At 40.0% G+C, this 19,440-nt stretch overlaps 1 protein-coding gene across 2 annotated transcripts in view; it reads left to right on the top strand.

Moving 5' to 3' along the window:
• The window catches only part of pkig (protein kinase (cAMP-dependent, catalytic) inhibitor gamma), a 28,423-nt gene extending 9,865 nt beyond the window's left edge, over positions 1-18,558 (top strand). Inside the window, exons 1-3 of one of the 2 annotated variants that reach the window (XM_006794000.3) lie at positions 8,923-9,088; positions 14,464-14,645; positions 17,694-18,558. In XM_006794000.3, the coding sequence (XP_006794063.1) occupies positions 14,492-14,645; positions 17,694-17,776 (237 nt within the window). In that variant the 5' untranslated portion in view covers positions 8,923-9,088; positions 14,464-14,491 and the 3' untranslated portion in view covers positions 17,777-18,558. Of the gene's footprint in view, positions 1-8,922; positions 9,089-14,463; positions 14,646-17,693 lie in introns of those variants that run through there. The other variant, XM_006793999.3, reaches the window with a different exon arrangement.
• The last annotated feature ends 882 nt before the right edge of the window (positions 18,559-19,440 follow it).

Genomic DNA, 19,440 nt, shown 5'->3' with positions numbered 1-19,440 from the left:
TAAAATCCCTCTAACAGGTGGTGCATTAGGAAGTAGCCAATATATTGGTATAGTAGCCATTTATTCTGCTACAAACTGGTCGAATGTCTGTGCGCAGTTCACGAGCAGGATGTATTGTGTGTCTCAAGTTCTCAAAAAAAAAGTAATGAAAACATTGGAGCCTGTGAGGGAATCTGTCTTTGTTTTTAAAAGCACAATAAACATGGATGCATTCCTTTTCTGCTTCTCTCATCCTCCCTTTTTTTCCCCTTTCCTCATGGATTTTCTCTCCTCATCTGCTTTCCATTCTCACCTCATCCTCATCATTTTCCTCTCACCCCCCCCCTCCCACCTTCATCACCACCTACTCTCCAGTCCCCTCACCTACCACTTGTCCTTGCATCGTCCTCCACCGCACCGCCGCCGCCACCTCCTCCTCCTCGTTAGCTCAAGGGTCTTATTCAGCCTCCAGTGTGTGTGCAGAGAGTCTGGGAAAAGAGAGGGCACAAACAACACAGGCAAACAAACCACCTGCTTCCTGTTGAGGTCTCGTGTTGTTAAATGTGCGGACAGAAATAGAAATGGGCAACCTTGCAGCAGAATTAGAAAAGATGGAACGGACAGTGGGAGGAAAATCACAGACCTGCACCACGCTTAAACACCACGCTTCCCTGCATACCTTCTGGATTCCAGAGAAAGAAGGCTCAATCACACCTGAGGACTTATGGTAATGGAGTGACAGGAACTAATTGGAGCTGAAGAAAGTAATTGATTAATTGACTGACTTACAAAATTAATCTCCAGCTGAAGTGGCCCAAATCCAGTCTTCTTTGTGATTATCTTCCTCATACCGCACAGCAAGAGCTGTCTTTGCTTCCACCCACACTAAATCAAATTTGTTTTGACCAAAAATATTTATTCATAAGTTATGTCAAATACAAACAAAGAAGAAAATCTTGTCATCTTAGAAGAAAGACACGAAGATTTTTGCCTTGATTTAACAGCTGTAATCATCACCAAAGCTGCTGCTGATTCATTTCCTGAAAGTTGTTGATTTCCTAAGTGTTTCAGATTTCCAAACATTACATTAGCAGGCAGGGTGGCATGGTGGTTAGCACTGTTGCCGCACAGCAAGAAGGTCCTGAGTTCAATTCCAACATCAGGCCGGAGTCTTTCTGTGTGGAGTTTGCATGTTTTCACCGTGTTTGCGTGGGTTCCCTCCGGGCACTCCAGCTTCCTCCCACCATCCAAAGACATGCAGCTTGTGGGGATAGGTTAATCGGATAATCCAAATTGTCACTAGGTGTGAATGTGCGAATGAATGTGAGTGCGAATGGTTGTCTGTCCCTGTGTGTTGGCCCTGTGACAGACAGGTGTACCCCGCCTCTCGCCCTATGACAGCTGGGATGGGCTCCAGCGCCCCCCGCGACCCTGAAAAGGATAAGCGAATGGATGGATGGATGGACATTAGCAGGCATTTTCAGATTAAATTTGGTTAAATATTTCTTTTTCACACAGATTTACAGCTTTTCCGTCTATTATTGTAAAAATGAATATTTCCAAAATTTCAAGGAACCCAAGCACATTGAGAGAAAAATGTCAGATCCTCACATTTAGGGAGATGAGAACAGCTGCTTGAATAAACAATTGTAACCGTGTAGTCCAAATATGTTTTATTTATTTATTTAATTTTTTTTCAGAACAGGGTATTAAAATCAACGGTGCAGTTCATTATTTTATCACTTGTTGTCATATTATTATCCTCTTGCTTAATAGATTAAAAAGTGATTAAAAAGAGAGGGACTTGACATTATCAAATTTTAAAAAACAAACAACCAAACTGACTTATTGTTAAAAGGGAACTGTTCTACTAAGAATAGTACTATCAATCCTTATTTTTTACTACACCAGGCCTTTGTGCAGCTCCTTAAATCAGCCACTGCACAAAAGCTGTTTTAGTTCCCTTCCCCCCTTCATTCAAACCAACCTTCTTCTGATTGGCTGCCTGTCATACACGCAGGCAAGTAGGTGGGGCTTCTGTGCTTACAGCCAAAACTGTGTGCTCCAGATGACCATATTAGGAATATTCCTTTCTATGACATCATGCAGATCTAAGGGTGTAAAAAAACTGTCTGAAACTGAACATTTAGAGCAGTCTGAAGCCTGAGCTTTTGGCTCACAATGTTTACTTGTAAATATGCTTATTATAAATGTTTAATGTGAGCATCCACCCCTGTAACGGAATATAAACAGCATGCATTTCGTTGGTTGGTTGACTGAACTGCAAAAACCTAATAATGTAACATTTCAGTGAATTTGTTTTATTTTATTATTATTATTATTATTTTTACAAAATTTTAACTAAATATTCTTTTCAGATATTTTTTAGATGGTATAACAAATCAAATCCCCCTCGGAGCTGCTTTATATAGTCATGAATTATTTTGTCTTGTTAAGTAAACAAGACGGTAACTGTTCAGATGAGATGAATTTCAGGGAGCAGTCATCTCTTTTATTTGCTTTGATTGTATTAGATGAGAGTGCTGTCTGTGTTTGCTTCTGATAGTCATTCATTATAAAATCGGTTTCTCCTGACACATTCGTTTTTGTGACAACACTGCCCGTGAACAGTCTCATGAAAGATGAGAATCTAAACGAACAGTTGCCGCAGCACTCTGAAACTGAGATGAGAGAATTTTTTCCCCTTGCTTAGAAAGGGGGCCAAAATCATGGCCTCATTTTACAGTCCGGCTGAAGCACCTGCTCCTGACTCAGCTATGAATCATGGTTGGCTGATGAGAATCAGTCACACCCATCCTATTGACACACACACACGCACACACACACACACACACACCTACACACACACACACACACACACACACACACACACACACACACACACACACACACACACACACACACACACACACACACACAAATACAAACCAGGGGAATCCCTATAGCCTGAGGCAGAAAATGCTGCTACAGCAGACTGTCTCACATATCTTGACGCTTCTCTCTACTGCCTGTGAAATACTCATTGATTACAGGTTATTTGGAGTACTGTGTTGTACATTTAATATCTCTGGTAACGTAACCTTTACTTACCTCCAGAGAAGCAAATGTGATCCCATTGTTTTCTTGTGGATGGGTATCATTTGACACAGCGATATCATGATGCACCAGCTCCCCCTCCTCTAAAACGAGTATCGATTGCCCCAGCTGTTGCTAAGTGAGCTGTGCTAACAGAAGAGGACACAGTCTATAGTAGAAGTATTGTCTGTCTCTTTAGTCTTGTTTATTATGTGGCCCTGCCATCTGCTCAGCAGATGAAATAACTGAGTAGATTTAAAAAAAAAAAATCTATTTAAGTTGGTGTGAGCACGCTGACATTTTAATGCCGAGTTAGAGGAGATCTTTCTCCTTTAATTAGACATATTCAGCAAAAGCACGTTATATAAAGGGTTTCCCTTTTCAGCAGTTGTTACTTTTTGAGCAGCAGTAATCAGTGTGGCTTATGTCTGATAAAATAAGTGGAAATCATGGAAGGCTTTGGTGTGATTACCTCAGAATGACGTTATAAATAAATGTGTAAAAGAGTAGCTCAGCATTTTAGGAAACTGATTTATTGTCTTTTCTGAGATGAAGTGTGCTCACTGTGAAGGAATAGTAAGGATTTGGTGCACAATCTGAAATGAAGTATGATGTAATGGTGGTCAGAAAACACTGAAAATGGCTAGCTGAAAGGGAATTCCACTTTACACATGTACTTGAGGCCTGTGTATGAAAAGAGGATAAATAAAGTCCCTGCTCTAGTGGGAGCTCTGATAAATGTCCTCATGCTGTGTCCCTTGAATCAACTTTGCTTCTGGTTGCAAATGGGCTCGTCTCTGTTCAGTACTAGAAACCTGAGGCTGTGTTAGTCACTAATGGCAGAAGGCATCAAAGGTTGCAGTGAAACAGCCAAAAACATTGCCATCCAGATCTTTTCCTAACCACTTGTCCTTTACGTCAATAGACAAGGGCATGAGGTCAGGACAAAAGGTAGAGGAAAATTCATAAACAAAGACAAACCAAGTTGCATTAGAACCATCGCTTCACTCCAGTATAGCTCGGTATTTTTATTTGTAGTGAACTTTTCTAATGTCATCAGGAGATTTGCACAAGGCAACAACTTCATAACAAGCAGAATAAAACGAAGCAATGCTGCATTGTTGTTCACATATACTGTAGGTTTACACAAATACGTTAAAGTTCAAAATGTATTTACATGTTAGTAAGTTGCACAACAAGATGCAAAACTCACCAGTAATTTACATGATTTGCGTCAATCGTCACTGGTTTGTTTCCATAAATGGTCAAATGGTGCGTCACATTGAATTGTGGCTCATCTTACAAGTGGCGCTCAAGTGTATCCTGTAGCAAAGCATGGAAGCACCTTTCCCTTATGTTTGGAGAATTCAACTATTTAATTAATATTTAAGGTCCCCGATTCCTCTGTTTGGTCAACTAGTCTATATAAAATGAAGTATTGTTTACACACACAGTGATCGATCATGTTTCTGTGACTACGAAGCACTGGCTTCTAAGAAAACCGAAGGGTTTAACCCAGTGGTTCTTAACCTGGGTTTGATCAAACCCTAGGAGTTCGGTGAATCGGTCTCAGGGGTTCGGCAGAGCCTCCACCGTGACATGCATGCCTCATTTTGTGCACCAATAAAAAGCATATCTATGTCTTGAATTTGAAAAAAAAAAATCACATTTTATTTTTCACTAAAGGGGGGTTCAGTGAATGCGCATATGAAACTGGTGGGGTTCGGTACCTCCAACAAGGTTAAGAACCACTGGTTTAACCATACAAGTTTCAGAATGGGACCCAGAACTGCTGCTGGGAGACTCAAACAGTGACTTCTGACTCTGAAGTCCATTTCTTATCTCACCAAGTGAACTGACCAACACTGATTAGATATGTGTCCAGAGAGGCAATTCAATTCAGTTTTATTTATATAGCACCAAATCACAACAGTCAACTCACGGTGCTTTATATTGTGGGGTAAAGATCCTGTGGCAGAATATAGTGTTTTAGATTAAAACAACAAAAATAACCTTATAAAATCCTGTAATACTAGCCTGTGTAAGAGAGGTGGATGTTGTGTGGCTGTTCACAACCTTTCAGTTAGCAAATTATTTGTTAATCAAATGTATTTGGAAAAACATCTTTCCTTTATTGCAATACTGTGAGAAATATTTCTTGCTGGATGTGTTTGTGGATACAACATCAATATCGGGCCAATCAATATGATGTCAACCATGTTTGTTGGAAAGTCGGCTAAGTCAGCGGTCCCCAACCCCCGGGCCACGGACCAGTACCAGTCCATGAGTCGTTTGGTACCGGGCCACGAGAATTGATGGTTTTCAGGGTTTTTATTGTTTGTTTGTTTTTTATCGTTTTTTGCCGTTAACTCTGTTTCCCTGGGCCTTTTCCCATGTGCTATAAATAAATCTTCTTTCTTTTGTACTAGTACTGTTTTTATTTTGTTGTTTTTATCCCTGACACCTTAAAGGCCGGTCCGTGAAAATACTGTCGGACATCTGTGGCGCAAAAAAGGTTGGGGATCGCTGAGCTAACTGATCTGTTGTGTGGACATGCTGGCGTCTTGTGACCTCAACAACTAAGAAGAAAGAATGTTGAGTCATTACGTACCATCAGCCCACCTGAAACACTGATCCTGGCATCCTGGAGAACAAAATGAAGGAGACCTCATGTGCACACATACTTAACCACACAGGATGCCTGTAATGTTTCTGATTGATTTTTTTCTGACCATAAAGACTTGTGTTGGTTTAGTAACTCGCTGAAAGTCTGACCTTCTAATTCCCTCAAAGCCAGTGCAGCTTGAAGTTTCTCAGGCAGGGGAAGAGATGGTCGATCCGACTCCTGCTGAAAACAAATAGGGTCAGGGTTTTTTTCTTTTCTTTCTTTTTCTATTTTTTTTTTAAGACATAACAAACGGACAACTCTTATTCGCATACGTTTTTACTGAGCTTTGCTCTTGGGATAATACAGGGTGGGCCATTTATATGGATACACCGTAATAAAATGGGAATGGTTGGTGATATTAAAGTCCTGTTTGTGGCACATTAGTATATGTGACGGGGCAAACTCCTCAAGATGGGTGGTGACCATGGTGGCCATTTATAAGTCGGCCATCTTGGATACAACTTTTGTTTTTTCAATAGGAAGAGGGCCATGTGACACATTAAACTTATTGGTAATGTCACAAGAAAAACAATGGTGTTCTTGGTTTCAACATAACTTTATTCTTTCATGAGTTATGTACAAGTTTCCGACCACTTATAAAATGTGTTCAATGTGCTGCCCATTGTGTTGGATTGTCAATGCAACCCTCTTCGCCCACTCTTCACACACTGATAGCAACACTGCAGGAGAAATGCCAGCACAGGCATCCAGTATCCGTAGTTTCAGGTGCTGCACATCTCGTATCTTCTCACCATAGACAATTGCCTTCAGATGACCCCAAAGATAAAAGTCTAAGGGGGTTCAAGTGCTACGCTGTGGGCTCTTGCTGAATGAAGCTACGACAGCCACTGATGTTTCTTCATTAGTGACAGTTTCTTGCATCTAATTTTGGCAAATCCAACACTGAACCAGTTTCACGAAACTTAGCAAGCAGTTTGCTAACTGTAGCATGGGAGATGGGTGGTCTCGTAGGGTGTCTTGCATTGAAATCTGCTGCAATGACCCGGTTACTGCGTTCACCAGATATCAACACAATTTCGATCCGCTCCTCACGTGTTAACCTCTTCGACATGTCAATGGCTGTGAACAAAGAGAAACTTGTAAATAACTCATGAAAGAATAAAGTTACGTTGAAACCAAGCACACCATTGTTTTTCTTGTGACATTACCACTAAGTTTGATGTGTCACATGGCCCTCTTCCTATTGAAAAAAACAAAAGTTGTATCCAAGATGGCCGACTTCTAAATGGCCACCATGGTCACCACCCATCTTGAGGAGTTTGCCCCCTCACATATACTAATGTGCCACAAACAGGACTTTAATATCACCAACCATTCCCATGTTATTACGGTGTATCCATATAAATGGCCCACCCTGTACAACTTCAGTGTTTTGGTTTTTCAGAATTACTTTAAAGATTCTACATGTCACCTGTCCAAGATACAAAACAAAGAGAAATGCTCCTTAAATGATAATCCTTAAAAATACAGTTGTTATAGTCTAAGTATAGTGGAGTTCAGTAATTTCACATTCAAACAAAAGAAACATCCAGACAGGCAACAGACTGGCTGAGGTGGATATCATCTATTAGTATCCTTTTTGGGCTTTTGGGCAGGCCCCAATATTACTGATGCTCAACTGAAGCTCGGTGATGACCGAGCCTTTCAGTCCTGGTCTGTGCAAATCTCATTCAAGTTTTGAATCTTTCCTGTATGAATGCCTCTCTAATGTGCAGACTGTATTTTTAGAGTCTAAAAAAAATCTCTTATAGCTGACTTGAGTTTAATAAACATGCTTGGGGAATTTTATTTAAATTCTAATCTAATTGATTTTAAATTAAATACAATACCACAAATCAATATGTTAGGGTAATAGGTGAATTGGTGATTCTAAGGTAGGTGTGAATATGAGCACAAATGGTCATCTGTGTCTGTTAGCCCTACTATGCACTGCTGATCTGTCCACGGTGCACCTCTTATCCAATTGCAAGTGTAATATCCTGCAGGCCCAACGTAACCCTAAATCGGATAAGTGGAAGAAAATAGAATCTGCAGACAAGTTGACTAATCAAGAAAATAATCCGGAGTTGCAGCCTTACTTGCAATGTGCTGTGAAGCGTTTTTCGAAAACGCCTTTTCCTTTTTTCATGTCATTGTACAGGCAAAATGCTTCAGAGTAAAATCCTTAATTTGTAGCTCTTCTTAGAGGAATATGATGGTAGTCAGTGTGGGAGTTGGAGTCGTTTTTAATGGTGGATAACTCATTTTGGAGCAAAGCCATTCATATGTGTGTTTTTCTCCAGCACTGATCTCTCTTGAGAAACAAATGCTGGAAATTGATCTTTGAAGTGCTCAGACTTACGAAGTGGGGAACCACAACTTAGCTGCTCTTCTGCTTGCCTGCTGAGATAATCTGTCCGAGTGAGATTGATTTTTGATTTGGCTGAAGCTTTCTGAAGACGCAGCTCCTTTTTGTTTTATTCATAAGTTCACTCATGACTCTTCCACAGTAGCTGATGCTAATAGCCTTGGTCAGCCTTCTTATCTCCGGTTCCTCAGCTGATTCATAATGCCTTAAGGCGTAGGAGCTCAGTACGCTCATTTAGGATGGCAATTATATGAGAGTGGCAGTGATCATTCTCGGTATCTCCGCTCAGTGGAGAGGAGATGGAAAATTGCATTGAGTATCCAGTGTTATCAGTGATAATTCTGCATGTCTGACAGAGAAGATGGAGGCTTCTACTGTGACTTAATCGTAATCCTCTGATTTTAGTGCCGGAGTGAGAGAGAGAGAGAGGTGCTGAAAACCTCTTTACAGCAGCGTCTTATTGTCTCCTCAGCAGGGAAAGTTTTTCCCAGTGCACAAGTAAAAGGCTACTGAAGAGCAAACGCTAATGGGTTGCCAAGTTGCAATAGTCACTTCACCAGGGGAAATTAGGTCTTCCCACCCAGCCTGGGTCCTATAAGAAGAGGAAGGATATGGGGCACACATGCACACGAAGTTGAATGGACAGAGCTTTTATTTATTTATTTATGAGAGGAAGACCAGGGAGGAACAACAATGCTAATCCTGATGAGGAAATACAGCTCCTTTGTGTTTGGAGTGGGCTTGTTGTCAACCAAGCAGCTGCTGACATCATGTGAATAGACAGTGCCCAGACCACATTTCAAGGGGGCTGAGAGGCGGCGAGCAGGAGGGCAAAGAGCTGAGCACACTAGTGTTATGGTGCTCTCAGAGTGCAACGCTCTGCACTGGAGGGTGAACGATTCTGGAGCGTTTGTCTTAGATACTTTGTGTCTGCATGCAGGGACCTGAGAGGAGATGGAGCAACTCTGATTACTTTGGTAAGAGAGACAGCTTGACGTTAATTCCGTGTCACCTGTTTGTACGTAAATAAAACAAAAAAGTTTTAGTATGTGGAACTGCAAGCTAGTAAAGATTCAAATCAAGAAGATGTTTGTGGTTCTTTATAAATGTGGAAAAGTGACAAACGGGCAGAAATTGAAATGCTATATATTTCAAGCAGTTTGAACAGACTCAGCTTCTACATTAGAAGGATTGGCTTCTTTAATTTGCTTATAATCACAGTAAACTGAATATTGTTGTGTTTTAGATAAAATGAAGTCTTCTCGCAGGCATCTGGGAAGCTCAGACTGGCATTGTGTTGTTAATATAATAATTATTGTGTTCTCTGTTGTAGCTTTCGTTTGGGTAATTATTTTCAAGATTAATCTTCGTTTGTTAGAGGGTTAAACAAATACACACAGAAAGATCATTTCGATGTCTTTGTACACCCTGACGTGTCCAGCGAGCAGTCGAAACCCCAAAACATTAATTTTACTGTTTTACAGTAAAATAAAAGCATCAAATTCTCACAAAAACAGTTGAACGTATTCCTCTGTTAAACCTTGCTAGATTGCAAATGCATTTTCTGTCAGTCAAGCAGCTGTTTAGTCAAACAATTCTTGTTAACATGATTCATTTGTTTGGATTTTATTAACTCTAAACCACCAGAAACAGGCCAATTTTAAGATGATGCAGATGACTGTGATATGGAGAGTTTTTGCCTACTCAAGGACTTTTCAAAAACTAGTTGACTGAGTTGAAGTTGGACAGGTAGATGGCCCTAATGGATGTCAGAATCAGCAAAGAAGTTGGTCTTTGTGTGGGTTATTGCAGATAATACAAGCTTATTACACACAAATCAGGCTTAAAAGGCTCCGCTGGGACTGAAGTGAGCTCGCCTCTCTAATGGGCCCAGCATAAGTAACTGTGCTGACTCATATTCCCATAGTGATCTCAAAGGCTTTTGTTTCCAATATCTACATGCCCCAACCTCTCCGGTTACATGTCACCTCACCCGGTGTGGTCACCGTTCATGTTTAAACCTGTCAGAACCCTCTCTGTATGCAGTTGATGTTGCTGTTGTACATGTTTTCTTCAGCCTTTGCTTTCATTCACAATAGGCTACAGTGTATTGTGTGTGGGATAATACTGCAGGAATATGAATTTGAATTGGCGTGTTTCCCTGAAAGTGATTGCCTACATCAGAAACTGTTGACACATACAATGCAGAGCAGGAAAGAGAAGGGGAAAGAGAGGAGTTCAGCTCGCGAGCTGGGATGTGGCGATTTCCCTTGGAGTGTTGAGTTGTTATATTGTCTCAAGTGTATATACACACACACCTGTGACATTTGTCTGGTGGCAGTGTTTCCAGCTGCAGCAGTGTAGAGTTTCCCTCTGTGTACTTGCGCTGGGTTTTCGCATAAAGGCGCCTTTTTAATCAAAGTAGGACATGCACTTTAAGAGCACCATAAGTCATAATTCCTGGAATTTAGTACTGTTGACATTTCCACATGAAAGCGGGGGATGAATCAAATCTGTGTGGAAGGTGGATTTGTTAAGCGTACTGTACAGTGTATCTTTAAAAGGACGTGCATAAAGGCCATCTAGATATAAGGGGCAGGTCTGCTTATCTTCTGGACTTTTCATGTATCAGGCAAAAATGCCAAACAGTTGCTAGTTTCAACTTTGTAAACGTGAAGGTTTGCTGCTGATTGGCATTTATTATAAGTTTAGGATGAACATGCTTTCGTTTTGGGGTCATGATTGAGCACTTTGAAGGCATCGCCTTGCATGCAACCAATCAAACAAGACCTGTAGTTAACTACTTTTAGAAGAAAGGTTCTTGATGTTCTTTTTTTTAAGATGTATTTATTTTTTATACAATACCTTGCACCTTAGTAACTTTCCATATCCATTTGCATTATACAAATAGCGTCATGTGAACAACAGCCACAAGCTCCACCGCTTCAGTCAGTCGAGCCAGCGCCACAAAAACAAGTTCATCATCACAGTTGGTTGTGTGGATATCGGTATCGAATGAGATGCACCACCATTAAACCGCTTCCATCACAGCTGAGACCAGACAGTCAGGCAAAGAAGAGTGTAAACACCAGCTGAAGAGCAGAAGGCATCATCACCATCATCATCATCGTCATCCCTCCATGGAAACCTGTTAATAATCTCATGGTAGGATTTGATCCACATGTGCAAGGGAGGCAACTAATTAAACAAACAAATGGCAATTAAATGAGACTTCCATAAGCCATATAACAACTGGGCTGGTGGAGAAGAAAAAGGCAAACATAACAAACATGTTCAGTCGTTGCTGCACTGAACACACAGTCAGTGTTCGCTGTTTGTTCGATAGATCTCCCATTAAAATCTTTCCTTCTGTGTAGAAGTTGCGCTCATTAGGAGCATGCTTGAGTGATTGTTTTATAATGTGATGTGAAATTGTTGTCTTCATAGAGCAACAACTACAATTTAAAGAACCTGATATGCTGGTTTGTCTATTAGCTTTTCTTTTCTTTTTGCAGACGATTAGATGAGAGGCTAGATTGTCTCATGTTTGCTTTGGTGCATCTGCTCAACAGTCCAGAATATCACTCCTGACGTGTTATAACATGTTGGTTTAATCACATTTTAAGAACAACAATTTGCATTTTTATGGGGAGCTTATGAGACAGCTGACAGCTGGAATAGGCTCCCGTGAATCTGAATTGGATAAACGGTTAAGAAAATGGATGGGTGGTTATGAGAGAGTGCTTCTTGGCTCGGAGTAGCAAGCCGTTTTGCCCTGAGTTTACAACAAAACAAGCTAGCACGCAAATATTTTTCACACATCGTCTTGGAATATTCATTGGAATAACAAACATTCTCTTAAGTAGCTGTAACAATAAAGAGTTTACAGTAAATTAGTGTCCCTTGATTTTATTAGCTACTAACAGCTCTTGGTGATAGCTTTTGGAGCTGTAGCCTGTGTTTTCATTTTGCATTGTCATTATGCCTCTATTGTGTATGGTGTTTGCTCCATTGAAGGAAGTGGGAATTTTCCTTCAAAATTCCTCTCCCTGTAATTTGTCTTCCCTTTTTTTCCAGTCAGCATTCAAAACCAAGAAGATATTCAGTTCATGCTCTATAAAACTGGAAACACTGCTACTTTGTTAAGCAATTCAATTTCAACAATTAAACTTATTGTTTCATTTTTAAACGGGGTTAACTACACAGTACAACATGTGCCCAGTTGTGCACCTTTACCCAATAAACTACAATCTCAGGATAGGTTTGAATATTATGTCACTTACACAAATTTACCACAAGATTAAAACCACCTTCCTAAACAGCATATAGAAAAAGGTCAGGCTATTTCATAGGCTAGCCGTAACATGATAAAGCAAGGTGAAAGGCCCCGCCCATGTGTTGTTCAGACCTTCTGTTTGTGAGGGGTATCCAATCAGAAGGAAGTAGCCTGAAAGTGAAGGGGGATGGGCCTCAACAGCTTCAAACATTGGGTGAGGTGATGTGTTGCATCAAGGTGATTGTGAGATACAATGTTTCTTTAGTAAAGTCCAAGAAAAGATTGAAGTAGCATAATAGTCCACTTTAAAGGGAATTCCTGGACCTGAAGTTTCCCGTCAGAACATTACATTGCTACTAGATTATGTTTCCCACTTTGCCCGTCAGTGTTTTTTTTTCTTCTTTTCTTTATTGTGCGTGATTGATTAGCACTAGTATAATATCTCTTTGTGTCTTTGTTCAGTGTAATCCAGAAATAAATGTGTGGGATTGAACTTGCTGAAAAGAAAAATCAGAAATTTCACAGATGTTTTCCTGCTAATATCAAGATTAATTGGCGGTTAATGAAAGCCTCGATTGTTCGCGCTCCAGGAAAAGGTGGTACTTTAGGTGTACTAATAAACCTGTGAGACACTGGTCTCCCACGGAGATTTTTAGTCACTACTGACTGTATAGCTCGGCTATCTAGATGACAATCTTTCAGAGGATCACACCACCATCTGCTGTCGTGAATACAGAGTGGCTCTTGTGTTTGGTAGAAGCACTCAGGGAAATGCCAGTAGTCCAGAACTCAGTGACATTTCCAGAGGTACTGCTCTTACCTGCGGGGGCTTACAGCCTGCCCTTCACTGCAGATTTCCCAGTCAGCATTGCCTACATCTGCAGCTGCTACTGACCTCTCAGTGAACGACCCTGGATGCTTCCTTTTTGGCATGGTGCACACGCACTGTAAAAGAAAAGAATTGCGGGACCCTTTGAACGATATGAAAGGAATGTGAGTGAAAGAGTTTGGGAACAGACTGGCCCCAGGTCAGCGTGTCGATTCTGCGTCTGCCAGCTCATTTTTATTCCCCTCTCATTCCTCAACTCGCCCTCAAGTCTGTTAAAGATTCATGGCTTTGCTGTTTAGCTGTTCAGTTGTGACTTAACAATGCTTTAACGGAGAGTTAAAGTCTGTAGATGTAGACATGTATGCTGCACATACAGAGCAGAGAGGTCTGTGCTCTCTGTGCTAGCCTGTGGGGGGACCTTCAGGGAATAAAGCTGTAGGAGAGCAGCAGCTGTGATGGCATTTGCAGGCAGTCTCTGGGTTTCCGTGGCCCCATGTTTGCATCAGAGGACTACTTTCTTATCTTTTCTATCACTTTCTTTTCTGGAGCAGTATTATTATTGTTCTTGTCTCTGAGGAATACTGACTCTGTAGTGTTTTAGTGGTTGGCGGTGTCCATGACCTAGTTAAGTATGGAGTGAGAACAGGAAGCAGAAGAGGAATAAAAAGCTAATGGGGGCTTGATTATCTTTTGTTTGTTTTGTTTTGCTGGGACTCTTTCTGGCCACATCCCTGCTGGGTTTTTTTCTTAATGACTTTAGGTTTTTACCCTTGTTTTCCACATTGACTGGCACTCTCTCAAGCTTTCACCCTTTTCTTTCTTTTTTCTTTTGTAAGTACGTTTAATTAACTCTAGTCGACAGGCCCAACTGTTAGTGAGAGCCCCTTTCCCCAGTGTAATTAGGATGACCAATTTGCACAGATGTTAAGAGTGTCATTAATTGTATACCAAAATAGAAATTGCAATTACGAACACCTTCATTAATCTGTTTATTAATTTCCTCTTGGTGATCCCTCCACTGTAGAATTGTTTCTAAGTAGCTGCTTTTTTCTCCGTTTTGGTTATTCTTAGTGATTTTTCACTTACTTACCAGTATTTTACATGTCTTGTTGGCTATACCGAAGTAGAAATGCACAGGATAAAGTGGAAAAAGCACACCCACGGCTTTGAAAGGAGACAACACAGTGATTTATTTGCTTCTTGCAACACTTCCATAGCCGTCTGACACCCCCTCCTCCCTCTGGCAGGTGTAATGAGAGCGCTGGTCATGGGCAGATGATGGATGTGGAGACGTCGTATTCAGACTTCATCAACTGTGATCGCACAGGCCGCAGGAACGCAGTGCCCGACATCTCAGGGGAGGGGTCAGTAGTGACCAGCACCAGTGAACTTACCAAAGACATGGCAGAGATGGACCTGAAGGCTGCAGGTCAGTAAAGCCACATCAGAATGAATGTGTGTTATACAGTGTGAAAGCAAATCAGAGAAAATAAGCATATAGTTTTGCATATTGTAAACAAAGAATTTGCTTGGCAAGATTTTAGACTGGCCGACAGTATAAAATCCAAAGACTGTATGTAAAAGATGGACATGACTTTGGCATTGCTCATTTGTTTGTGGAGCCTTAGCCAGTTGTTAACGCTACATAGATATCAGTTGTTTAGCAAGATTAATCTATTTATTTATTTGTTTGACAACATTAACCCTTTAAAGCCGGTTGGAGCGGGCACGCTCCGTTTTGCGCAACTATTTTTAAATCCCGGTAGCACTGCAACCACGTAAGCTAGCACAATAATTTTTTTTGCATATGAAACCGGAGGAGTTGTACTTACATCTTATGCCATCAGCTTGTCCTAAGTCACAGTTTCCTTCCACATACATCTTTGCAAAAACTGCATAAAAAGCACTTGCAGCAACAAAAACATAATATTCCAGAAACACGCTTTGCCGATCCGATCAGCTGTTTGTAACACTTCCTACGTCCATCAGCGCGAACTATCGCATGTCCGCCATGACTTGCCCGGAACCGGAAGTGACGTCATTTTGCGGAAATGTGTTTTTTGTTTTGTTTTTTTTTTACCATCAGGGCCTTATGAGCCTATACTTGTGTTTTTAAAAGTTATGTTTGACTTTATGACTTTCTGTGTCGTTTCTGGGATGCTTAGGACTCATATTGCACTGCTGGAAATAGTTTATTTTGATGCATATGCTGTTTTTTTGCAAATTTGCACTATAATATTTATTTTCGTTTTTCCTGCAGTATATAAAAATTGGTGTATTTCAAAAATAAAACTATGAAGACACTTAAAATAAATTTCCTGTGGTGGGAAACTATTTTGTGCAACTTTTTTGTATTTACAGTTTTGCGGGATAAGCCTCCTAAATTTCTCTAACTAGAAATATATGTTAAAAAAAACAAAAACGATTTTAATTTTTTTGTAGTTTATTGCACTTTTTTGCAATTTATGTAATTACTATGCACTTAATGCAGACATATTATTAACATTTGGGCTATAATGGTTGTATTGATGTATATCAACTTGAAATGCTCCCAAAAATGGCACTACAGCATGTAAAAATATAATATAAGCTCTGGCGGACTTGGTTCTATGGTAGGTCTTAAAGGGTTAAATGTAGGTTTCTTAATTTGGAACATAATGACAAAAAAACCCCCAAATAATAATATTTAAAAAAACAGCAATAGGTTCTTAGAAGGTCTTAAATCATTATAATACAACTTCATATGAACAGTAACATATGACACATTGCACTATGTCATTATTTATTTAACAAAAATTGAGCCAAAATGCAGAATTGTGCATGAAGAACTACAGTAAGTGTCCCTCATGATTCGATAGCCTGTAGAACCACTTTCAGAAGTAGCGACTTGAAATTTGATAAAGTGCAGGCATGCATGATCAAGTTTCAACTTGATTGCCAACGATGGCTGAACGTTTCTTCTTTTGTCTCGTCTGTCCAAAGCAAGTTGTTCTAGAAGTCTTGCAGTTTGTTCAGAAGCAATCTTGCAAACCTAAGATGCCATGTTCTTTTTATAGACAAGAGACTTTCTCCTGGCAACCCTTCCAAACAAACCGTACTTGTTCAGTCTATTTCTAATTGTACTGTCACGAACTTTAAGGCTCGTTGAGACCTGTCTGAAATGACTGAAATGGAATTCTTGGGGTTTATTGTAATTTCTCCGAGCATTGCACAATCTGACCTCGGGGTTATTTCACTGGGACATTTTTTTCTGCTGAATAATCTTTGTAGAATGATAGACTTATTCAAAGTGTTTGGATATGGCCTTACTGATGCACAGAAATAACTGCTTCTTTAACATCATCATGTCTTTCTTTCTCGGCTTCTGTATTTTCATTTTTGTTTTCTAATATTAATAAATCATAGCATGCTGTTTTTTATGTTGCTCATCTGAGGTTGTATTTTAATTATTAACTAATTTTAAGACCTGATGATTTTTAAAATTATGTTCAGAGGCGTAAAACGAGGACGCATGAGACACTAGGTTAGAGTCTGTGGTTAGACCAGTTTGGGTGTTTGGTTGACTGTAAGAAAGATTAATTGATGCTGATGAGACACCACTTAAATCATTTAAATGAATTAAAGTCTAAAAGTAAAGAAAAATCACATTTTCTCCATCCCTCTGCGATTACAGTCAGGCAAATAAAATAAAGACATGGCTTTAAATCTGAGAAGGAAAACTATTTTTGAGTCTGTTGGAGAACAGCAGTGAGAACCTTATAGAGGCCTGAGCTACATGAAGATTTCACACTACTAGAAGTCATTTGTTTTGTTGTTGTTTCTCACAGATATCTGTAAAATTCTTCCAGAATGGCACATTTAATCTGCCAAATCTTCCGGAGCTGAAAGAACTGTTGTGATTTCTACTCTGAAAAAAAATTATTTTAACCACAATTCATCATCCTGAAGCTAGTTGAGAAGAATTCCTGCTTATCTGTGCACGCCTATTACTTCGATATAAGCCACATTAAAGTCTTATCTCTTTGACAAAACACCGCCTGTACTAGATGCACCAAAATATACCACAGAAACACAATTTCACTCAGTTTATGGTCTCGGTGAGATTTGATCGTTGTCTCAGTGCTAAATTAATTGTAACTGCAGCACAGTGACACATCATTGTGGCTTCCTTCGGTCTTAGTCAAAGGTCTACTTTTTAAGAGGAAGGTGTCTTAATGTCAGTTGTGTGTTACACGGTTGTTCTTGCTGGTTTTGTTTTCAGTCAGACAGTTTTCCCATAAGCTGACAATTAAATGACCGAGATAAATCAAACCACAGGATGCTGATATTGTGAGTAGAGTCAAATCATACTAACACTGGGCTGCTGAAGGAAGTTGTATTTCCTTCCTCAGGATTCTCTTACTACTTAGATTGCCGTGTGTCTTTTAGAGTTAAATTAAAAGTATCTTTCACTTTTTTTTTCTCCCTGACCTGGCAGGAGGAGACCCAGGGTCCTCCCCAGCCCCAGAGGCGGAGGGCTCCAACAGCCAAGCTGCCCAGGGAAGCGGAGGCCCATCCTAAGCTCAGCCAGAGACCGAAGGGAGGCAGAGAAATGTAGAGAGGAAGCAGGTGAAAGTAGAGAGACGTGGAGTAAGGAAATGGAGAGTGTTGGTATTGGTTCTCCTGACTGGACATGAGGACACTTTCGCTCACTGCCGGCCTGTTTGGAGCTTCAGGGGCTCCAAATGTTCGCCTTTTTATTGAATCCGATTGTACCGCGGGGAACAGAACAGAGTAGAACTGACAGCTGAGATGCTGCGCTTTTGCTTTATACTCTGTTAGTTATTTATATTCCTGACGAGAGAAGAAAGCACAGAAACTTTGGATTAAGGTCTGCGGAGATGGACTGAGCTAAACAGAATTCGTTCATAACAACACTCGAAATGTTGCTCCAGCCTAATGTGGGACTGTCATGGAGGGGTATTCATTATCATCTGTTTGTCATTTTTCTTTCTATGTATGTGTGTGTGTTTGTGATCCTGGTGTTCAGTTTCACGGTCGAGTCTTTTCTTTATATATTTACCAACATAGTCCCCATTTTACTGTCGTGTATGGAAATTCATATTTATTGCTAAATGTTCAGTGATAACTTTGTGATAGCAATTTTCTTTGTGTAATAAAATACTTATGAATTACCGCAACGTTCGTATTTTATGTTTTCGTTGATAATTAACTATGTTTTGCAGGTTGCCGTACTTAAAATCTGAACCAGAGCAGGCAGAGAAGTTGTGAAGGTGGTGACTCTCAGCCAATCCAGGATTAATGAGTTCGGGGTTAAGCTGCACCAGAACCATAAATAAAACTGGACGCTGCTTTTGTGTGTATTAGTGGCCACAGGAAGCTAATGTTTACATTTCCACATAGCTTGGCTCCTTACACCCATTTATCTCTTCATACAATAAAGAAACCTTTAGTTACAACATTTAGGGGTTACGAGGCTTTTGATAAATGATTCGATCACAGAGTTTACTTCATATTAATAATCGGGCTTCCTTTGAAAGATATTTAAAGTTACCGTTGATTTAAACTGTGACAGAAAATAAATGATGGCGAGCAGGAACATTTTATAGTAGCTTTTATTTTGTTTTCTTATAAATTCCATAAATGTGTTGGTTATAAATGGAAGTGCTTTTTTTATTTTTATTTTTTTAATAAATACATACATCAAACAAGAGTAAAGAGAGTAATTATCAAATGCAAAACCATAGTCAGATGTTGTCTATCTAGGTAACAGTAGTGTGCCACCTAGTGTACACATGTAAGACTAAACTTTTGGTATTGAGCTGTGTTCGCCTGACGCGCCCTGCAGTTTTGCACATACAGGGGAAAAAGCACATGTCTCTAACACTGGATTACGATACTTCACCTGCAACTGAACAGTGGATATTCAAAGTGAACTATATTTTGCAGTTCTTAGCCTCCACTGCTTTCAGTTATCCTTCACGTCATGGTTTTCTTAAAACGTGAACGTTTAAGGTGTGAACCACAAATAACCTCCCCTATCTTTCCTTTTCCAGTCTGGTTATGTGTTAAACCTGTTACTTAGAAGTGTAATTGTGCATTCAATGCTTCCCTGATTCTCCTTACAACAAAAGGATGTAAACACAAGATGATAAATACAGGATGTATTAAAAAATCATCTGATTTCAAAAGGCTTTCTTTTAAACAATGGACATAGAAGCTTG

This window comes from Neolamprologus brichardi, chromosome 20 (assembly GCF_056152115.1).
Source record: "Neolamprologus brichardi isolate AB-2024 chromosome 20, ASM5615211v1, whole genome shotgun sequence".
NCBI lineage: Eukaryota > Metazoa > Chordata > Actinopteri > Cichliformes > Cichlidae > Neolamprologus > Neolamprologus brichardi.
The sequence above is the reverse complement of the archived record's forward strand: the minus strand, read 5'-3'. Positions and strand labels throughout refer to the sequence as shown.